This window comes from Triticum urartu, chromosome 4A (assembly GCF_056163025.1).
Source record: "Triticum urartu cultivar PI428250 chromosome 4A, HENAU_Tu73, whole genome shotgun sequence".
Lineage (NCBI taxonomy): Eukaryota > Viridiplantae > Streptophyta > Magnoliopsida > Poales > Poaceae > Triticum > Triticum urartu.
In genome coordinates this window covers 437,628,623-437,648,845 of record NC_141876.1, presented here as the reverse complement: position 1 = coordinate 437,648,845, position 20,223 = coordinate 437,628,623, and the positions used below count along the sequence as shown (strand labels likewise).

Sequence of the window (20,223 nt, the reverse complement as noted above, 5' to 3'; positions counted from 1 at the left end):
TCAATCCATTACAAGAGAGTAGAGGGGGAGAAACATCATAAGCTCCAACTATAATAACAAAGCTCACGATACATCAAGATCGTACCACCTCAAGAACACGAGAGGGAGAGATCAAACACATAGCTACTAATACATACCCTCAACCCCGAGGGAAAACTACTCCCTCCTCGTCATGGAGAGCACGGGGATGATGAAGATGGTTACTGGAGAGGGATTTCCCCCTCCAGCAGGGTGCCGGAACGGGTCTAGATTGGTTTTTGGTGGCTACGGAGGCTTCTGGCGGCGGAACTCCCGATCTATCCTGCTCCCCGAAGTTTTTAGGGTATATGGGTATATATGGGAGGAAGAAGTACATCGGTGGACCTTTGGGCTGTCCACGAGGCAGGGGGGCGCGCCCAGGGGGGTGGGCGCGCCTCCCACCCTCGTGGGCAGCCCGGGACTCTCCTGGTCCAACTCCGATACTCCGTGGGCTTCTTCTGGTCCAAAAATAAGTTCCGTGAAGTTTCAGGTCAATTGGACTCCGTTTGATTTTCCTTTTTTGTGATATTCTAAAACAAGGAAAAAACAGAAACTGGCACTGGGCTCTAGGTTAATAGGTTAGTCCCAAAAATCATATAAAATAGCATATAAATGCATATAAAACATCCAAGGTTGATAATATAATAGCATGGAACAATCAAAAATTATAGATACGTTGGAGACGTATCAAGGAAGCACAATCCCTATCATGTGGATCAAGAGCCTGCTCTTCAGAGGCGTCCATTTTGGAACAGGTTTCAACAGTCAATCTACCACGATGTCTTGAAGAAAAAGAAGAACTTGTTTGTGAAGGTCAAGTCTATCAATCTCACACACATGGAGAAGGATCTGCCATACTTTGGGAATGCTCTGCAGAGGTGTGAGGAGTTGGACATCAAGAGCATCATCACCTTCAACAAAGACTTTGATGCCGAGCTCGTGGCCCAGTTCTTTGCCACCGTTCACTTTGAGCATGATCCAGCCCGTACTCTGTCTTGGATGACCAATGGTCGTCGTCTGTCCGCACCATGGAAAGATTTCATGGTCAGCTTGACGTACAATGATGAGGGTGCCCAGACCCCACTTGGGTTTCACCCTCATAAGGAGATTGCCGCTACTCACAAGGAAAAGCTTTGGCCCTATTCTACCAGGAATGTGTCTGAGACTGGAAAGGTTACTTATGAGCTCTGGCCCTTTCTAGACATCATGCATTGGATCTTTCGAAACTCCCTATTCCCTCAGATTGGCAACTTGGATCAGGTGCACTCTTACCTTGTTGACATGCTTCTGTTCTATCAAGAACATCAGGGCTATCAGCAGGTGCTGGATGTGTCATATGTGGTGTGGTCTGAGCTTCACTCTGCTGTCATGGAGCGCAAGTGCATCATCTATGGGCCCTATCTTATGCAGCTTATCGAGGACACTTGGGCAGCCAAGTTTCTAGATGAGGAGCTTGTCACACACAACATGGTGTCTCATGACACTATCGAGTTGCGTCAGAAGGAGAAGTGGAGTTCGTCTACTCCGGCACCTCCAGTACAGGAGACTGTCCTATCTGATGATGATGAGGATGATGATGATGGGCCAGAGTATATGCCCCCATCTGAGGAGCCCTTTTGGGCGAAGAAACTCAAGGAGAAGATGAAGCATATGTTCTGCTTCCAGGCCAAGGGCCAGTACAAGGCTCACAAGGAGGCCAAGATGGCTCGTCGTCGTGACAAGGCCATTATGAGACAGGTTGGCCTTGAGGTTGCTGATGGCTCTGAGGAGTGGATCACTCATTAGGAGTCTTGGATTAGAGTGCATTGCCCGTTGACGGTGTCCTGGACTAGGGGGTACTCACCACGTCATCTCCCGATCTGTTAGATTGGGCCGAGGACCCCCATGGCCGTATACTCATGGGCCAGTTCGGACAGCTGCCGCATACAAGGAAGATTCCACAAGACTTGGCGATCAAGACAACGACTCCTCCCCACCGGCGTATTCAGCTAGGACTCTTGTTATCCTAGGCCTCTGGTACATTATATAAACCGACGCCAGGGTAGTCGATAGACAACAGACAATCATACCATAGGCTAGCTTCTAGGGTTTAGCCTCTACGATCTCGTGGTAGATCAACTCTTGTAATACCCATATCATCAAGAATAAATCAAGCAAGACGTAGGGTTTTACCTCCATCAAGAGGGCCCGAATCTGGGTAAAACATCGTGTCCCCTGCCTCCTGTTAGCATCAGCCTTAGACGCACAGTTCGGGACTCCCTACCCGAGATCCGCCGATTTTGACACCGACATTGGTGCTTTCATTGAGAGTTCCGTTGTGTGATCGGCAAAAGGATCGATGACTCGTCTGCAGGTCAACTGCGATGCCGGCATCTTCGTCACCGGCTCGACTGGTCACCTTGACTCGACTGAGGACTGCACCCTACCTTCGATCGTCATGTTCGGATGACGGACTTTATAAACATCAACTCCGATCTCTATCAAGATCATGGAGGAATCATCCAGGGAGTCCGGGGGCTCAATGTCAACATTGCCCTCGCGCGACCGTGTTGTTTTTCTGGGAAAGCAAACTTGTGTCCGCCGCCACTGCCTCCTCAAGTGTCTTTTTAACGATTACTTCGGTGGAATTGTGTGGAATTGAGTCTACAACAACCCTGGAAAATTTCGTCGAGTTCCGATGAAGGAATCTTTGGCAATCCACGATATACCGGAGCCCTGTCAAATCTGAACGGGAATCTGGACGAGTTTAGGGAATGGTGTCCAGCTTCTAGCTCAGACGTCCTCTGGAAAATCCAACCGTTGATCGGTTGCGGAATTCCTATATCTACCACCTCTCAAAATTTCAGCTCGATCCGACCGTTCAAACTCCAGGAACCTTCGGATTAGTGCATCACTTTTCGGATGTGTTTTCTGCACGAAAACGAATTCGACCCGAGTTCGTCTTTTTTATGAACGGGATTTCGGACATCCCTTTTGAAGGAAGTTTTGTATGGGGTATTGTGTTTTGTTCCCGAACACATCCCACCAACTTTAAGATCTTTTGAACATGATCTTCAATATCATGCTGGTGTCAAACCAGTCCGGCAATATTGCTCCGACCAGCGCTAGACACGTCGTCACTTTGTTGAGTCGAGCTCAACTTCTTCGGATCATCATCTAAGCAAGGCGAACAAGAATCATCACCAACATCGCCGCCCCACGGATTACACAGGGCGGGCATATCGGCATCGCCGCACGGTCGCTTCATCAAGCCGGCATCGACCACGTCACGACCTGCATCGGCAGGGCCACGGTATTGCTTCTTCAAGCTGGTGTCCATCACGCCGAACTACTTCAACTCATCAGCTGACATCGAGGCTTCGACATCTCGGCTGGACCGGGGGCTTCGCCATCTCTTCATCAACCTACTCCGGACACTTCGGCGTCACTAGCCGACCAGCTCCGTCACGTTAGCTGGATCGAGGGCTTTGCCTCGGCGAGCCAACCTTTGCCAGCATTGCCATGCCGTCGTTTTATCGCCCATCAGGCAATGGGTGTGCGGATCGAGTCCCAATTTTGGGAATCACCTTTCTTCGGATTGCTACAACAAATAAACCAGGTGCTATTAATCCTAGTATTTTTTGCTTGTTTGGGTTTATTTTTCTCAAGGAATTATTACTCTGCTTTGTCCATCATCTGTACACAGGTCTATCAAATGATGGTCGTATTAACGAGGTCGCGTGGTGGTTCGGCCAGTTTCCGTATATAGTCTGGCGAACGCCGCATCCGGAACTCGGACCGACCTGTGAATTCAGGCTTTGCCACGCCTTTACCGCATCACGCCGACGTCCTGCATCGACATTGACTTCGGCGCCAAGCCATATTTCTTTTATTACTCACTTTGCATAAATTATTTATTATGCAACGATTTTTTTAATTATTATTATTACTATTATCTCCAGTTTGCACTATTTTTTGTGCACAGGAAAATGATCCGGGGACTTCGCCGTCACTCTGCCGGTCTGCATTGACCGTGCTATGTCACCACTTCGGCATGTCGAGCTCTCCGCCCCACCACCTCGGGACCGGCTTGGGGGATGGAACCTTGTCCCGCATCAAGCTCGGACCGCGTCATCAATGTTGAACACATTAACCAGCTAAGTCGCTTTCATGCTCAAAGTTTTAATTTTTAACTTGTGTTCGGTTCAATCAAGCATTATACTTTTTTGGAAAAAAGTTGCTTGTAAAAAATTTCCTTGTCCAAACTTTGTTTGTGACACACATATTCAAATACCCCGTTTATTTGGGGGCTTCCTTTATGAATCGTTTCCTCTTGCATATGATTATACTTATACGGCTTCGTTCCTTGAATATGCACCATATTGACTTAAGCGATTTGCAAGCTGGGTTGCTTGGCTCCTGTGCTTACCCCTACATTCCCGATTGTTCGGCTAGGGAGTAAAGGGAGCACCTCTACGATTGTCACGACCGGGTCCTCCGAGCTCTGACCTCAGATTGGGTGAAGCCGAAAGCTAGCGCTCTTATTGTTTTCAATCATGGTCGGCACACAACGGAACTCATGAGTACAAAAAATCTATTGCACAAGTCTCATAGCAATAATGAGCACCGAAGAAAGGTATCGGTGGGGTACTATTTTCTTCGAAGATGCTTCTTACACTTCGTCTGTAATATAGTATAAGTTCCCTGAGCGCGCTTTGTCTGTTACAGCCTTATGGCCCGGTTGCCTGGTTATCGGAAACACTGTCGATATTCTCGACAGGAGTACATAACACTTTTCGGTCCTTGACCGAAGAGGGAGAAGCCGACGGTCGGTTAAGACGCGTTTAAAGTTCGATTGAACAAAGATATGATATAAGTACTTCGGTACATACAATCATTATACATAAAATCATTTTACCCAAGTCACTTGGGGGCTCTTAAAATTTATATATGAGCTGTAAATGTGTTTTCTTCTTGGTCGTTGTCAAAACACGACAGAAGCATAATTTTTTCTTTCTCTTCCAATTTTCGGATTGGCACCGAACACTTGATCTTGTTCGGACATCATGTTTTTACTGACGTTTTTTGGTTTTTCAAGCTTTTGGCACTTTTAAACTATTTGTGTGTTTCCAGCACAAGTCTCACAGTGCAATGCCGGACACCTTTATAGATTCGGCAAAAACATTCTCGGATCTCACTATATATGCATTGGTTTCGAATTGTGTCTTCGGTCAATAGTTGGGTTGCCCGGCTCCTGCGCTTGCCTCCTATGTTCTGCTTTGTTCGGCTAGGTGTGCAAAGGGAGAACCACTGCGATTGTGCTTCCAGCTCACATGGTTAAGCACCTCGGTAGAGAAAGTCGAAAACTGACTGTCACAATAAGCGTAAACTAGTCAGCGATCCGATGACGGTGTTAAATGACGGGCCATTCATAACAATGGTTGAAGTGTTTACGGCTTGACCTCGACTGTCGCCAAACACTACCGGGGGCTATTAACTGGCCTCCCAAACTAAATCCTTGATATTTTTCTCTTACATTAGAGTTGAGGTTTCATTATCATGCTTAGCATGACAAACCAAAGAAAGGAACCGATAGCGGGACTATTTTCTTTGGAAGACATTTCTTATGTTAAACAGTAATATAACATATCTCTCTACGTACCTTTGTTTATAAAATCGTATGGCCAGATTGCCTTGTTTATCGTAAATCTTTGCCCTCATAAAGGCTTTATAAAGTAGGACAAACACTCCTAGGCTACTGGCCGAGGAGGTGGAAGCCGATGGTCGGTCAACAAAGTTTTGTACAATGCGAATTCGAGCATTAAATGACGTAAAGTACTTGGATACATAGAGTCATTACACATAATTTGTGAGTTTACTATGGATATCGATCCTTAATTCGACCACCCGTGCCCGCATTAAGGCTCGGGGGCTACCGGGCTTCGGACTTATTATTTATAAATATTAAAGGGGCACATCGATCCCCTGATCTGGTGTTGCCACCCGACCAGTGTCTCGGGGGCTACTGCATTGCCTGTCCAATGCAGAAAATTTTAAGTGCAATACAGTTGCCGAGGAGATTTTGATCCTCAGGTTGGTCGGTCGCACCCAACCTGAGTCTTGAGGACTGAGCACGCCGCTTTTTGTGTCCCGAAGTATTCTGCCGAGCTAGGACTTGATCCTCAGGCCGATTTTGCAAATCAACCTGAGTCTCAGCGGCTACTGGGATCAGCGGTCTTACGTCATCCTTCAGGTGCATCTCGGGTTTTAAACCGATACACACCTTGAGGGCTACTGGTTATATATATCTCAGCAGAGAATAAATTGCACTAATCAAAAACATTGACAGAAAATCGGCCCACAGTCGGGGTGGTGCACCACCCCGGAAGCAGTCCGGCATAAAGCTCGGGCGCTAGTGGCTGGCTCCATAGAGGGCATTTCTGGCATTAAGCTCGGCTGAACTCCTTCAACTGTTTTGAACCAAGGTGATATGACACCTCGGATATAGTCCGGCGTTGGAGCTTGGACACAGTCCGGCGTTGGAGCTCGGATATATTTCGGCGTTGGAGATCGGATACATTTCGGCGTTGGAGCTCGAAAGCAGTCCGGCATTGGTGCTCGGCTGCAAAAAATACCTCGAATGCAGTCCGGCGTTAGAACTCGGACGCAAGAGGACACTGCCTCCCGGGAACAACTTCAAACCCGAGGTGTGGCATAAAAATAACAAGGCATTGATAAAGGCCGGAAACTTAAAGGGGCTCCTCGGATACTCGACGTGTAAAGTCGTCGAATGCATTTCGGCGATCCTCAAGATCGAAGATGAGATTTGTTGAACCAGTTTTCAAGACCGACAACCGAAGACGAAGAACAGTTCGGAAGAATTGAGGAGCGTCCCTAACTTGAAGACCGGTTCAAGGGGCTACTGACGGTGTCCTGGACTAGGGGGTACTCACAACGTCATCTCCCGATCTGTTAGATTGGGCCGAGGACCCCATGGCCGTATACTCATGGGCCAGTTCGGACAGCTGCCGCATACAAGGAAGATTCCACAAGACTTGTCGATCAAGACAATGACTCCTCCCCACCGGCGTATTCGGCTAGGACTCTTGTTATCCTAGGCCTCTAGTACATTATATAAACCGAGGCCAGGGTAGTCGATAGACAACAGACAATCATACCATAGGTTAGCTTCTAGGGTTTAGCCTCTACGATCTCGTGGTAGATCAACTCTTGTAATACCCATATCATCAAGAATAAATCAAGCAGGACGTAGGGTTTTACCTCCATCAAGAGGGCCCGAATCTGGGTAAAACATCATGTCCCCTGCCTCCTGTTACCATCAGCCTTAGACGCATAGTTCGGGACCCCCTACCCGAGATCCGCCGGTTTTGACACCGACACCCGTGGTCTGACACTGAGGAGGACACCGGAGTTCGCGCTTCTCCCCGTACTGCAGAGGTCTCTGAGGAGGAGGAGGATCATGACTGGTGATGCCATGGAGACCTACTACCATCGTGGGTCGTGTCGCCCCTTTTGGTGTCTTACTGCCAAAGGGGGAGAGTTAGGGATTTGCCTTAGGTCTTGTGTTGGCGTGTGTGTTGGCGTGTTCGTGTTCTCGTGTCTCGTGTTTGTTGTGTTCGTTCGTTTTCGTTCGCTTTCTTTCGGCTGTGAGCAAGACCATATGGTGTAAGACATATGTGAACTACCCTTTCCTATCTACTTTAGTATGAAGTACCCTATTATATTGTGAGATGCTTCATTTTTAGCATTTATATTATTGCCCTCATGCTTGTCCTTGCTTAGTTGTACTTGTTGTTATTCTTATATGCAAGGATGTTGCCTGCCTACAAAATATATTGGGAGTTTGATCCTAAAGATGTGCACATAGCCTTTCATGCTAATTCCTTGGTGCACACCTCTAGGGGGAGCCCGTCTATATTTTGTTAGAAGGGGGTTTGCTTATTTTCAGTCACTATTTTGTGCAAATCCCGTGTTGTCATCAATCCACCAAAAAGGGGGAGATTGTAAGGGCATATTTATCCCTCAAGTAGTTTTGGTGATTGATGACAATACGTTTGCGGACTAATCGTGTGCACTAAGTGTTTCAGGTGATCTATTATAAGGGCATTTTGCGATTGTTCCCCTCGAGGACTTCACTTTAGACGGATTATTTTCCTTCGTTTCTTTTCGGTGAAATTGAGTCGTAGGGATAACCGTACTATCAAGAGGGGATCCGTTTCGGAAGAGTATGGGTGGAATCATCACGTACACATTTTCCTTGCACCCTCGCTGTCTTCCTGCCTGTTGGTGTTTCCGTGTTGTGCAAAACAAGGGGTGCCTTGTGCTACACGGTAGTACCGCGGCCAGGGCGGTAGTACCGCTGGTACTATCGCCCCTGCTGTGGTCTCGACTTTTTCGTGTCGGGTTTTCGTAAAAGACCACACATGGGAGCGGCAGTAGGGATGACAGTAGGGCACGGTAGTACCGCTTGTTTAAGCGGTAGTACTGCTCCTATGTTCGCTCCAACTGTCGCACAACTCGTTGCCCTCCTCTGTTTTTCCAGCAGCTGTAGGGAGCAGCAGTACCGCTCACTAGCGGTAGTACCGCCCGCAGGGCGGTAGTACCGTTCTTGTGCGCGTACTTCTTCTTTCTTAGCCCTGGTTGTCCTATGCCTGCTTGCCACAGCGGTAGTACCACTATGGCAGCGGTACTACCGCTCCAGCAACGGTAGTACCGCCCAGATGCGGGCTGCATAACGGTTGGATGTGTCCCCCCACTATATAAAGGGGTCTTCTTCTCCAAGATACCTTACCTCTTTTCCCCCAAACTCCATTGTTGCTCCACAAGCTCATTTTCTCTCGATCTCTCTCCCTAGCCAATCAAACTTGTTGATTTTCTAGGGATTGGTTGAGACGGCCCAGATCTACACTTCCACCAAGAGGAATTTGATTCCCCCCACTAATCCCTTATGGATCTTGTTACTCTTGGGTGTTTGAGCACCCTAGACGGTTGAGGTCACCTCGGAGCCATATTCCATTGTGGTGAAGCTCCGTGGTTTCGTTGGGAGCCTCAAATTAAGTTGTGGAGAGAGCCCCAACCGTGTTTGTAAAGGTCCGGTTGCCGCCTTCAAGGGCACCAATAGTGGAATCACGACATCTCGCATTGTGTGAGGGCGTGAGGAGAATATGGTGGCCCTAGTGGCTTCTTGGGGAGCATTGTGCCTCCACACCGCTCCAACGGAGACGTACTTCCCCTCAAAAGGAAGGAACTTCAGTAACACATCATCGTCTTCATCGACTCCACTCTTGGTTATCTCGTGCCTTTACTTGTGCAAGCTTATTTGTGTTATATCCCGTGCTTGCTTGCTTGCGTGCTTGTTGTTGTTGCACCATATAGGTTGCTCACCTAGTTGCATTTCTAGACAACCTACTTTGATGCAAAGTTTAAATTGGTAAAGAAAAGCTAAAAATTGTTAGTTGCCTATTCACCCCCCTCTAGTCAACTATATCGCCCCTTTCATCCACCCTGGCCTGTATGGCACTGTCATGACCCAGGGTGGCTTCAGTGACGAGGCTCTCATGGCAGCTCTCAGACACCTGCTTGACAACAAGGCCCAGGGTGTTGGGTTCGTTGCCATGGCAGACGCTCACAGGGTGTTGTGCCTCAAGAGTTGGCTGGGCAAGCACTACTACTAGAGTAGTGCTGCCCGTGAGCGTGCATGATCCCCGACGGCGATGGCTGTGGCGGCGACGACGACAACGACGACGTACATTTTGTGTAGCTAGGGCTGAAAAACTATTTGATGGTCTGTATATTTTGGTGAAGTGGTATATACTAACCCCTCACGATGATGGTGAACTTGCAGTGGTAGGACGACACCCTCTTTTGGATGTGGTGGTAGGTTAACACCCAGGTAGTGCTAGGTAGAACTTGCTATGCCGTATGATCATGCATGCTTTACTTCTTCTCTTCTGCTCCATTGTTGTTTGTGTGCTACTTTGCTTGCTACTTGTGTGCTTCATTGATTTTTTGCTTCAACTCGTGCTCTTGTCCATTGCTAGAGCAAGTGGTATGCCGTGTTCATCGGTAAGGCTCCAGGGGTTTATAGTTCATGGAAAGAAGCCAGTGCATAAGTGGCATTGTATAGTAACAATAACCATAGAGGGTTCAACACTAGGCAGGCAGCAGAACAAGCTTACTCCGACTTGGTGCAAAAGCACGAAGGCAGCAGTGTTGACAGTGGCAAGGTTGGAGGTGTCAAGGTGGATCGTCAGTTTAGGCTAAAGCTGAAGAACTTCATCATCTTCGCCCAGTTCATCGCCATTGTTGTGTTGTGGCGTTGGTGTGCTAGGCGTGATCATTCTAGGTAAGCTCACCACCAACTAGGGTACAAGATAAGCACACCATGTACGCCGTGTTCATGTGCCGCTTGAGCCAATGCAAGCAACCAAACAAAGTGCACTTACGTATTACCTAAAGTAGGGACACTAGATGCAGACAACCAAACAACTTGTAGATGGCGCATTAGGGTCTATTTTTGCTTAACCAGGCTAGGTTGAGAAGCGTATGCGATGTAGGAACTGTTCACAACTTCAACCAAACACGCCCATAAGAGCTCCCCCAGCCAAACCCCATCTCTCTGTGTGTGTGTGTAATAAAAATCATCTTGTTCTCTCACTCTAAAAACAATCGTTTCCACTATGTGTAGTGGTGACGTAGGATAAAGTATGAAGGGCGACGGTGGTTAGCCGAATTAGGTGAATCCACTCCTCACGATCTCTCTCCTCCCTCTCGCGTCTCTCGCATGGACTGAACTGCGCGGCGGAGGAGTCAGCCTGTGAGAGTGTTCTGTGCGCAGGAGTGGTGTGCGCGGTATGCGTGCATGCCTCTGCTCCTGGTTTGACGACGTGAGGGTGCACGACAACACCACCTCTCCCCTCTATTATTTTTCTTTGTTTGTGTTTGTACTCTCTTCGCTTTTGTTTACTCTGCATATTAGTTTTGACAAAAGTTGAAATTTATAAGTTTGACAAAATTTATAGAAAATAATATAAACTTTCACGATAACAAATATATATGATGCAAAATATTTATTTGATATTGTGACGTTGATGATTTTTTGTATAAACTTGATCAATGTTTACGTAGTTTGACTTGAGAGAAAGCGGTTGTAAAAAAATCAATCAATGCAGCTAATCTGTCTTTTTTTTATGTATGCAGTAATCTGTCTTCTCTGTACACTGTTTTACAGGTTAGAGTTAGATTCTAACTCTAAACCAACCCTGAATTAACTATAACTAAAGAGATGTTTGGATGACAGGGTTAGATTGATAATAAATGATCTTTCTTAATTATTTGGCTACTTTGAACCGTATTACCTACCGGATTTGGCGGAGCGACCCCTGGCCGAGGCAGACGGAGACGCACCCGACAAGGAGCCGCGCTGGCCTCTCGCGCAGCCCGCCGACTAAATCTGTAGTCCCTGTGCAAGGAGTTGCGCTGCCCGAGGCCGACGAGATGACCGCGCAAGGAGCCGTGACTGCTTACCGACGGGCGGGCGGGCTGCGGGGAGACGAGGAGGTTGGAACGGGAGGATATGACGGGGTTGCTTACCGGTGGCGGACGGGAGCGCAGATACGGCGAGGCGTCTTTCACGGACGGTGTGAGAGGGAGGGAGGGAGAGAACGAGAAGCTTCGAGAAGTGGGAAGGGATCTGCTACGTGGAGAGCGAGAGAAAAATCTGCTTTTTTAATGGTTTCAAGGAAAACTAACCCAAATAAACATCTTTAGGCGAGTTACATTTTTTAAATAGATTAGATGCATCTAACCCAAACTAACTCTCATATTTAGATATTTTTGAATTGGTTGAGTCCAAATTAACCCAAACCAACTCTAACTCGCGGAACCAAACAGGGCCAGTGTTGCGGAAGTTTCACGGTAATAAACAGAGCAGCGAACCGGAGCAGGCCTTCCAAGATATCTGGTGGACTCGACCGGCGCGGCCCGGCCCAGCCTGGCCTATCTGAGTGCTGTCTTCACTCCCTCGTTGGGAGGGCTAAGCTTGTACTGATTCCCCCTCCACCTATCTACCCGCCGCCGCCACGCCCGCCGCCGACGACGATGGCAACTACCGCCTCACCCTCCACCACGACCACTCCCCGGTCCTTCCTCTCGTCGCCTTCCTTCTCACTCAGGTACCCAACTTCTTCCCCTCTCGGTACCGCACGGCGCGTTTCGGTAGCTCGACGAGTCACTCTCTTGAAGTGCTTGCAGGGCATCGAAGTCGAACCACCTCCGGACGACGAGAAGGCTGCCCGTTAATGTACGCTGCGCCAGTAGCTCTCCGGCCGCCGATACATGTACTGTTCTTTGTCTCCAGCACTTTAGTCTCAAATACATCCAAATTTCGACCTAGTAGTTGTGTACTGAAATATTATGCTTCCGTGGCGAAGCTTACACGACGAAGGTTTCGCGGAATGCCAACATAGCCAAGCTCCAAGCAGGCTATTTGTTTCCCGAGGTATCATTGCGTTGTTGTTCTTTGGTTTTGTTCTTGTTCATACTGTCGCATTAGGGATTTGGGTTTTGTTAGTGATAATCTCTCAACTTCCATTCAGATTGCCAGAAGAAGGGCAGCTCATCTGCTGAAGCATCCTGACGCCAAAATTATAAGTCTGGGAATAGGTGACACTACTGAGCCCATTCCGGAGGTCATAACAAATGCCATGGCAGAGGTATCTCATCGCTCCGGAAAACAAGAAATTGCTAGCTGCATTACTCCCTCCGGTCCTTTTTCCTCTGCACATTAGCTTTGTCTGAAGTCAAAGTTTGCTAAGTTTGACCAAATTTATATTAAAAAATATTAACATCTATAACATCTAATAAATATAATATGAAAATATATTCCGAGATGGATCTAATAATAAATGTGTTGTTATGTGAATGTTAATAATTTTTTGTATAAACTTGGTCAAAGTTGGATGAGATTGACTTCAGACAAACCTAATATGCAGAGTAAAAAGAACCGGAGGGAGTACATTAGACCTTGTTTATCTCAGGAAGTAAAAAAGAAGACAAAATCTAATTTTTCTGAAACATGTTTGTAGATGTAATGCATGGTGTTTTTTTTTTGGCAAAATGTTCATGCTCATGTTTATGTTTTTCCTTGGTAAAGGATGGCTACTCAAATATTTGACACAGTACACATCTTTGCAGAGAGTGGACTAAGAAAGTTCATGTTTTCATTCTGCGTTGCATAATTCCTCTTTCGCTATCCAATATTGTTCTTTGACCGGTCTACGTATAAACGCAGAGAGCACATGCTTTATCCACAGTGGATGGCTACAGTGGTTATGGAGCTGAACAAGGTGAAAAGGTAATATTGCTTCCCACTTCACTATATTTAAATGGATGACTCCGTAGGAAGAATGCAATTAAACTTATCTAATCTGACTTGGAATATATGTGTTAATCATTTACTTCTGTTCCGGTATGCATATAATGGAACCCGGCTCCCAGTTTGGGAGGCGTATGGAAAGAAAATAATAATTATTTAGATTGTTATGTAAAAATAGTATCATTAGATTAGTCTGGAAAAATATTTTCGTAACATCACAATTTTATAATATCTTGGCATATTCTTATGAAAGGTAGTGGCATAACTAAAATGGCATCTGTTTCTGTTTACTAATGCACAACCTTTTTTCTGTTAATCCATCAATAGACACCATTAGATGGCTAAGAAGGTGGGTGTAACTGTTTTTCACATATGCTTGTAAAAGTGGTCTAGTCCGATCGCAGATTATTTGACTAGGAAAGATGGTATGCTAAGCCATGCAGGTTTACCAACATCTAATGACATCTGAAGCTGTGGCCATTTAGTTATGGCTTTTGAATTGTTAATTCCATGCTTTAGATTGTCTGTCTGGAGAGATCCATAATCTCTTAATGGGCTGATACTTACTTTTCTTTTACTGGCTTATCCAAATACTTTTGGGTTTCATCTCCATAAGAGTGGCTGAGTTTTCACGTTGGCTCACCAAGCCTATCACAACCCTCCTCCTTTACCCGGGCTTGGGACCGGCTATGTTGAGACAACATAGGCGGAGTTTGCTTATCCAGATACTTGTGTGGCTCTTGATTTTGTCTACAATGAGTTTAAAGTTTGTCTTTTCAATTATATGTTTGACAATTTTCTTTTCAAATGTCATTTTCATCATTAAAATGGTGCATTAATTGTTTCTACAGAAACTAAGGGCAGCAATTGCTGCAACCTACTATGCGGATCTTGGTATCGACGAAACCGATATATTTGTCTCTGATGGTGCAAAATGTGACATTTCTCGTCTACAGGTTCAGAATGCCTCTTCTCACCCTTTAGTCTACTGTTCACGTTACATTGTCGCTCATAACTTTTATGCTTCAAAATTTCAGGTTCTTTTTGGATCTAAAGTGAAGATTGCAGTTCAAGACCCATCATATCCCGTAATAAAATTCTGCAATGGATCTTAAACTTCAGTTGTTGTTCCCTTATATATTTGTGATTCCCAAACCTAAGTGATGTTTGTGGTGATATAATTGCTACTTTTCTTTGTTCTCATCCTATAATTATGATAAATTATTACTTTTTGTACTATTGTATATGTTGCAAAATTAATATGATACATCCATTTCAACAGGCATATGTTGATTCAAGTGTTATCATGGGGCAAACTGACTTATATCAGCAGGATGTTCAGAAGTATGGAAATATTGAATACATGAGATGCAGTCCTGAAAATGGATTTTTCCCTGATCTTTCCAAGGTCCCACGGACAGATATCATATTCTTTTGTTCACCCAACAATCCTACTGGTGCTGCTGCATCTAGGGACCAGCTAACACAGTTGGTCAAATTCGCAAAGGACAATGGGTCCATAATAGTCTATGATTCTGCTTATGCCATGTACATATCAGATGACAGCCCAAAATCCATCTTTGAAATTCCTGGGGCAAAGGAGGTAGGCTCTATGTTTCTAGATTTAGCTTACCATTTTATGGAAATTTTAAGAATTTTACCAACATGTTCGGTCCAGTTTTCTGAGGACTACTAGCAAATTGTTTCCATCAAATATGTCAAGCTGAACCTGTATCATTATGGTTTGTTGACGTGTAGGTTGCCCTCGAGACAGCGTCTTTCTCTAAATATGCTGGGTTCACTGGTGTCCGACTGGGTTGGACCGTGGTCCCTAAGGAGCTCCTTTTCTCTGATGGGCATCCAGTTGCTAAAGATTTCAACCGCATAGTCTGCACTTCCTTCAATGGCGCATCGACCATCTCTCAGGCCGGTGGTTTAGGCTGCCTCTCTCCAGAGGGTCTAAAGGTAGGGATTCAGTGCTTTGAAATCTTTATTGTATGGCTTCTTCTCGCACTGCTGCTTCTCATCCCATGTCCACCATGCAGGCTATGCAAGACGTTGTCGGATTCTACAAGGAGAACACCAAAATCATTGTCGACACGTTTGAGTCGCTCGGATTCAACGTCTACGGTGCCAAGAATGCCCCCTATGTGTGGGTGCACTTCCCTGGCCGCAATTCCTGGGATGTCTTTGCAGAGATCCTTGAGAAGGCAAACGTGGTCACTACTCCTGGCAGTGGATTTGGGCCCGGTGGCGAGGGCTTTGTGAGGGTCAGCGCATTTGGCCACAGAGAGAACATTATTGAAGCTGCGAGAAGACTGAAGCAGCTATACAAATAAGCGTTGGTGTAGCAGATGGCGTCCTCTGTCGCTGGGGAGCCAGGCAATAAGAACCCAGCAGCATTTGGAGCACGAGATTTGCTTCTGGGCTGCTGGGAAGTGTTAGAACAGAGACAGGGTGTTGTTTTTGCTCCATTCGTAACCATTTAATACTAGAAATTTGCGTATTCAATTGCTGCGGAGTCTATCATGATGTATTTGTCTCACATCTGCTCGCTGACGGCTTTATGCTTTTTGCTACGATGGTGTGCACCTCCCCTTTCTCTCCTACTGCATATCTAAATTACGCCCTCTGTCCGAAAAAGCTTGTCCCAAGCTTGTTCCTTAAATGGATGTATCTAGTCGGACGGAGTACTTTACAGTCGCACTCATGTCACTTGCAAGTGAGGTCTACGGTAGACCAAGTGCAAGCACCGGCGTATGAAATTTTGAGTTTAGACCGATCCAATGCTTGCTCCAGTGTGCAAACTTACATTTTTTTCCATGCGATAAAAAAGATCTGTTCCACTATAAGGATAACACAATGACCAACATTCAACTATAGCATCCAGCAGTTTTTTTTTTTTTAAACTCTAGCATTCAGTGTGCACAACAAAAACCAAAAAAAAGAAGGTTATAGCCGCCTCATGCACCGCTAACAGCAAAACAAAAACTAAAAAGGACCATCATAAGCTAAGGCCAAGGCTCATTTTTATAATTCTTCACCTGGTCTTCTTCATGTCTGCTTCTTCTGCTGCATCACTTGTTTCTTCGTCACCATCAGCTCCACCAAGTCGAGTTCTGACCAAATTGAGAGGTGCACCTTCATTTTCCCCAGTCCCATCAGCATGTTGTGCCAAAACCTCCTCTGGAAGCATCATCCTGTCAGTAGGGTTTTGCAGGCCTGCCCAATATTGTCAAAAGCAACAAGCATAAGAACATATGAATTCAACAAGGGATCTCACAAGCTTTTTATCGAAACAAGCTCGATTACAAATCTTCCATATAGCTGCAAGCCCAACAATTTGAATATTACGCCGACTACTACCAATAAATTTAGCAATACGTCAAAATAGTGGGAGAAAAAGTCAGGACTAGTTTGAGCACAAACAAATTTTGCAGCAGAGCACTGGAAGAACAGATGATGGATACTCTCAGATTCAGGACAGAATTGATAGACAGGGTTCCCTGTCCATTTTCCTTTTACCCTATTGTCTTAATAGGCTACATGCTCGATTGAAATCAGCTTCGTTACTTTGGCATGTGAAATGCAGTTACAGTACAATACTCTAGCATCTACCACAGTTGACTGCCTAGAGCATAGGGCAGAGAATTCATTGGGGCATGAGAACTAATAACTCGCAGCGTCGAGGGAAGCAAATCGTTGACTCAGACATCACGAATTTTGTAACTGAACTCGAAGTTTAACTTGAGCTCCTGACCATGTGATGGCATAGGATCCTGAAACTGAACACCGACCAGATCCATGGCAGCACCCAAAACACATGGAGCCAAAAGTTATGGGGTCCTCTAAGTATGCAGAACTCTACAACTACTAGGAGATGCAGAACTCTACAACTACTAGGAGAAGATAACCGAATTACCCTATGAAAATGAACCAGACAAGTCTCAAAGTGATTTGCTTCACTCAAGGACAAACCTGCTACGCTACGTCCAAAGCATAGTCAAAACTGAAAATCCGCTCAGGCGAATTCACAGGTAGACTAGAAACTGAAAAAAGGTAGCAGTTCATCCAGAAGAAGATACATAACAGGGCATCTGCATTGGCAATAGCTAAACAAACCATAATCTCATGACGAGGAAATCATCACTGATATATAGACCACCCAGCACTAACAAGTTCATATCAACTCTCAATTTGGTCAGAACTGCAAACTACACGAAAACTGATGTATTGCATACCAGCCATATTAAGTGCTTCAAAACTAAACTGATGAAGCTGAAGCTAGGACACATCAGGCAGGTACAGTTTCGAGGATTTCCAGCAGCTCATATATGACAAAAAACAAGATATCCTCCTACCCAACTACCACCAATAGCAATGCAAATAGGGAAGCAAAATAATTGGCTCACAGGGACGACCATATCCTACTGAAGAAGAACCAATAAGCACACGAACAATAACATTTAGGGAAGTGAAATGTACACTTGCGACAAATGAAAATGGTAATAACAAATAAATAGGAAATCCATAGAGCTATTTAGAAGTGACCAGTTAGCGATTTATAGAAGCGGAAAACATAGATTGTGCCATCAACAACATAACTTCATTCTCTAACATTTCACAGTACAACATAGATATCCGTCCCCTGATACCAAAACCAGATTTCCTTGTTACCCTGAGTCTACAAAAAGAAGAATTATAGGATTTTGATCCAAGAGAATCTAGAACGAACGAACAAAATAAACGTGGAAGTAGTGTACTATAGTTATCATGTAGAAGTCTTGAGGGCCTTGAACGCTGGGTGGAGCAACCCGTAATCATCCTTCATATCAAGAGGGTCACTGGTCTCATTCCTGATCCTCTTGATCCTCCTGCTCGCAAGAGACTTGTGCTCAAACCCATACATGTGCAACACCTGGTTATCCCCGAAATTGAAGGCCCGGTCCATCTGCTTGAGGCACCGCTCAACAGGGTAATCCCCAAACTTGGAGCATGGCTTGCACCCGACAAAGTGAGTGACCAGTGGCCACCGATGATCGCCGAGCCCCGGCTGGTAATTCTCAAGCATCTCCTCGTACCTGTCCACCAAGATGCCCCAATAGCCATGGAGGTAGTAGCCATTCTCGAGATACACCTTGTTACCCCATTTCTCACGCTGGGTAGCGAGGATATACACCATGGCGGACTGATCGTCGGCTTCAAAGACCGGCCGGTCCTTGAGGTACTTGGTGAGCACCTTCCCAGCCTCAATACGAACAGGGCCCTTCGGCCCCATGGGCGCCCAGGTGTCGAGGTAATCGAGCGACCATTGGCAGTTGCGCAGCAAGAAGCTGCCGGTGTTGAGACCAATCCAGTTCTTGTCGTCGTAGACCATCTCGTCCCAGCCGTGCAGGATGAAGTTGTAGGGGCCGTAGCGCTCCCACGGCAGCTCGAAGGCCATGTCGGTGAACATGGCGTCGGAGTCCATCCACCAGAAGAACTCGACCTCCGGGTGAGCGAGGAGGAGCGCGCGGAGGAGCGGGAGCTTCGCCCAGAAGCCGGCGAGCTCGGCGTCGAGCAGCGCCATGTTGTAGAAGATCTCGAGGCCGTGGATGCGGCAGTAGTCGATCTTGTTCTTGATGGACTTGAGGAGGTAGTGGTCGCCGACGGGGTTCTCGCAGGGCTTGGGCGAGGACCCCGTGACGAGCATGACCCGCGGCTTGACGTCGTTGAGGAAGGGCGGGGTCTCCGGGTGGCGGCGGTTCCATGCGGCCCGCTGCTCGTCCCAGTCGGAGATCTTGGGGCCGAGGGTGTAGGGCGGGTCCCGGAGCGACCTGGGCTGCGGCTCCGGCTCGTCGTCCCGGGCGGCGGCCTTCCCCGCGGCGGCCTGGGCGGCCTGGGCCTGGGCGTCGGAGGCCTTGGAGCGGGCGTCGTGGTGCTCGGAGAGCGCGCGCTGCGGGTGGGAGATGAAGCGGTGGCGCAGCTCGGTGAGGTCCTGCTGCGGCGTGCCGAACTTGCCCGCCCCGACGGTGCCGCGGAGCACGAGGATGGTGAGCATGAGGCAGACGACGGTGAGCTTGGCGTTCCGGGTGAAGCGCTGGATCTCCCGCATCCGGCGCTCCCCCAGCACCCGCTCCGCCACCCACATTTCTCCCCCGCCCCTCGGATCGAGCACCAAGCCAAATCGAACCGAACAAGAAGACACAGAAATGCAGACGCCTCTAGAGAGTCTAGATCGACGCCGCGGCCGAGCAATGCGGCGGCGTTGCGGGACGGGGACGGGGACGAGGCCGAGGCCGGGGAGGAAGAGGGGAGGCGGAGGAGGTTTAGAGGTGGGGAAGGGAAGGGGAATTAATAAGGATGGGGGCGAGTGGGAGCGCGCGAGCGCGCACGTTGAGGGGGAGCGGATTGCGGTGGGTGTCTGGAGGTGGAGGTGGAGGGGAAATCTGGAGACGGGATCGAAATCGGGTCAATCCGCCGCGGATTCTCGCCTTGGGGAAGGAGGAAGAAGGCCAGAGCAGAGGAAGGAAGGAAGGAAGGAATGGCAGCGGGACGCGGAGACGAGATGCACCCGATGCTTCTACTCCTCCTTTCCCCTTCCCCCGTGTCGCCTCGCCCGGTAAGTAATACGAGTAATTTATTATCCCACTGGTATAATAAATCCTCGTTGGTTGGTTTGATTTGATGCGGGCGTCGCGAGGTGATAGGTCAATGACGCGTGGGTCCTGGCGGGACGTGGGGGAAGGAAGGGTGGCCGTTGTTCGTATGCTAGCAGTACAAATTTCTGTCCTGGCGGTGTGGGTGCGACCGGGTCTGGGTTGCTCTGGCTGGCTGGCTCCGCGGGTAAC

General features: G+C 47.3%; 2 protein-coding genes across 3 annotated transcripts; one reads left to right on the top strand and one right to left on the bottom strand.

The window, feature by feature from the left end:
- Nucleotides 1-11,964: 11,964 nt before the first annotated feature.
- On the top strand, nt 11,965-15,972 carry LOC125551944 (putative LL-diaminopimelate aminotransferase, chloroplastic). 2 transcript variants are annotated; one of them, XM_048715360.2, is made up of 10 exons: nt 11,965-12,191; nt 12,271-12,356; nt 12,450-12,517; nt 12,615-12,731; nt 13,310-13,372; nt 14,245-14,349; nt 14,431-14,481; nt 14,676-14,996; nt 15,152-15,358; nt 15,439-15,972. In XM_048715360.2, the coding sequence occupies exons 1-10, from the start codon at nt 12,118-12,120 to the stop codon at nt 15,730-15,732; spliced, it is 1,386 nt and encodes a 461-aa protein (XP_048571317.1). In that variant the 5' UTR covers nt 11,965-12,117; the 3' UTR covers nt 15,733-15,972. The 2 variants fall into 2 exon arrangements, with proteins under 2 accessions (XP_048571317.1, XP_087374658.1); XM_087518532.1 differs by having other exon boundaries at nt 12,008-12,191; nt 12,262-12,356.
- A 1,941-nt stretch (nt 15,973-17,913) lies between these two features.
- Nucleotides 17,914-19,994, bottom strand: LOC125551946 (putative xyloglucan 6-xylosyltransferase 1). The gene has a single exon (XM_048715361.2). The coding sequence runs from the start codon at nt 19,521-19,523 to the stop codon at nt 18,165-18,167; it is 1,359 nt and encodes a 452-aa protein (XP_048571318.1). The 5' UTR covers nt 19,524-19,994; the 3' UTR covers nt 17,914-18,164.
- Between the last annotated feature and the right edge of the window lie 229 nt (nt 19,995-20,223).

Coding starts and splice junctions, on each gene's coding strand:
- LOC125551944 (XM_087518532.1), top strand. CDS start 12,118: ATGGCAACTACCGCCTCACCCTCCACCACGACCACTCCCCGGTCCTTC. Junction 12,357..12,449: donor CTCTCCGGCCGCCGATACAT/GTACTGTTCTTT, acceptor TCCGTGGCGAAG/CTTACACGACGAAGGTTTCG. Junction 13,373..14,244: donor GAGCTGAACAAGGTGAAAAG/GTAATATTGCTT, acceptor TTGTTTCTACAG/AAACTAAGGGCAGCAATTGC.
- LOC125551946 (XM_048715361.2), bottom strand. CDS start 19,523: ATGTGGGTGGCGGAGCGGGTGCTGGGGGAGCGCCGGATGCGGGAGATC.